General features: G+C 36.2%; 1 protein-coding gene across 1 annotated transcript; it reads left to right on the top strand.

The window, feature by feature from the left end:
* The first annotated feature begins 51 nt into the window (after nucleotides 1-51).
* Chro.80297 (hypothetical protein) lies at nucleotides 52-255 on the top strand. The annotated part of the gene is made up of 1 exon (XM_659724.1): nucleotides 52-255. One exon carries the CDS (start codon nucleotides 52-54, stop codon nucleotides 253-255), a length of 204 nt encoding a protein of 67 aa, XP_664816.1.
* The last annotated feature ends 276 nt before the right edge of the window (nucleotides 256-531 follow it).

The following is a 531-nucleotide window of genomic DNA, read 5'->3' as shown; positions in this document are numbered from 1 at the left end:
TTAAAATGAAAGGAAAAGGGTGCGTAAGAATGAATGAATGGATGATGATCGATGCTCGATCCATTGGGAATCGGGAAAATAATCAATGATAAGTTTGCTCAAATTGGGGAAAATGTGTTAGGAACAGTTATTGATCAAATTGTGGACAATTCAAGTGCTCACTTAAGCAGTTTGAATGATTTCCAGTCGGTAAGTTTGTGTGCGATTCATCGAAATAGCAAAATTTATTATTTTATACTTAGTCCTCAATTATGAAGCTTGTACGTAAAGTTGCAGGGTCAAAGTTTTTAAACAAGCAGCCAATAGTTGAAGTTGAGCCAAATATTTATGCAGTAAGGGACGAACAATCGGGTATATATAAATCTGTTCGTGACTCTAGGAGTTTGGGAGTTCTAACAGTCTCTATTGGGAGAGCAATTATCTCACCTATGGGATTTGATCGTAATATTCGGAACTTTATTACTAAAGAAAATGCAGAATGGGTTTTTGAATTGGCTTTGCAAGGCCAAATGCTTGTAAGCCAACCTGTAA

The sequence above is a fragment of the Cryptosporidium hominis genome (assembly GCF_000006425.1).
Source record: "Cryptosporidium hominis TU502 chromosome 8 CHRO018112, whole genome shotgun sequence".
NCBI classification, from domain to species: domain Eukaryota; phylum Apicomplexa; class Conoidasida; order Eucoccidiorida; family Cryptosporidiidae; genus Cryptosporidium; species Cryptosporidium hominis.
This window is presented reverse-complemented; position numbering and strand designations above follow the sequence as displayed.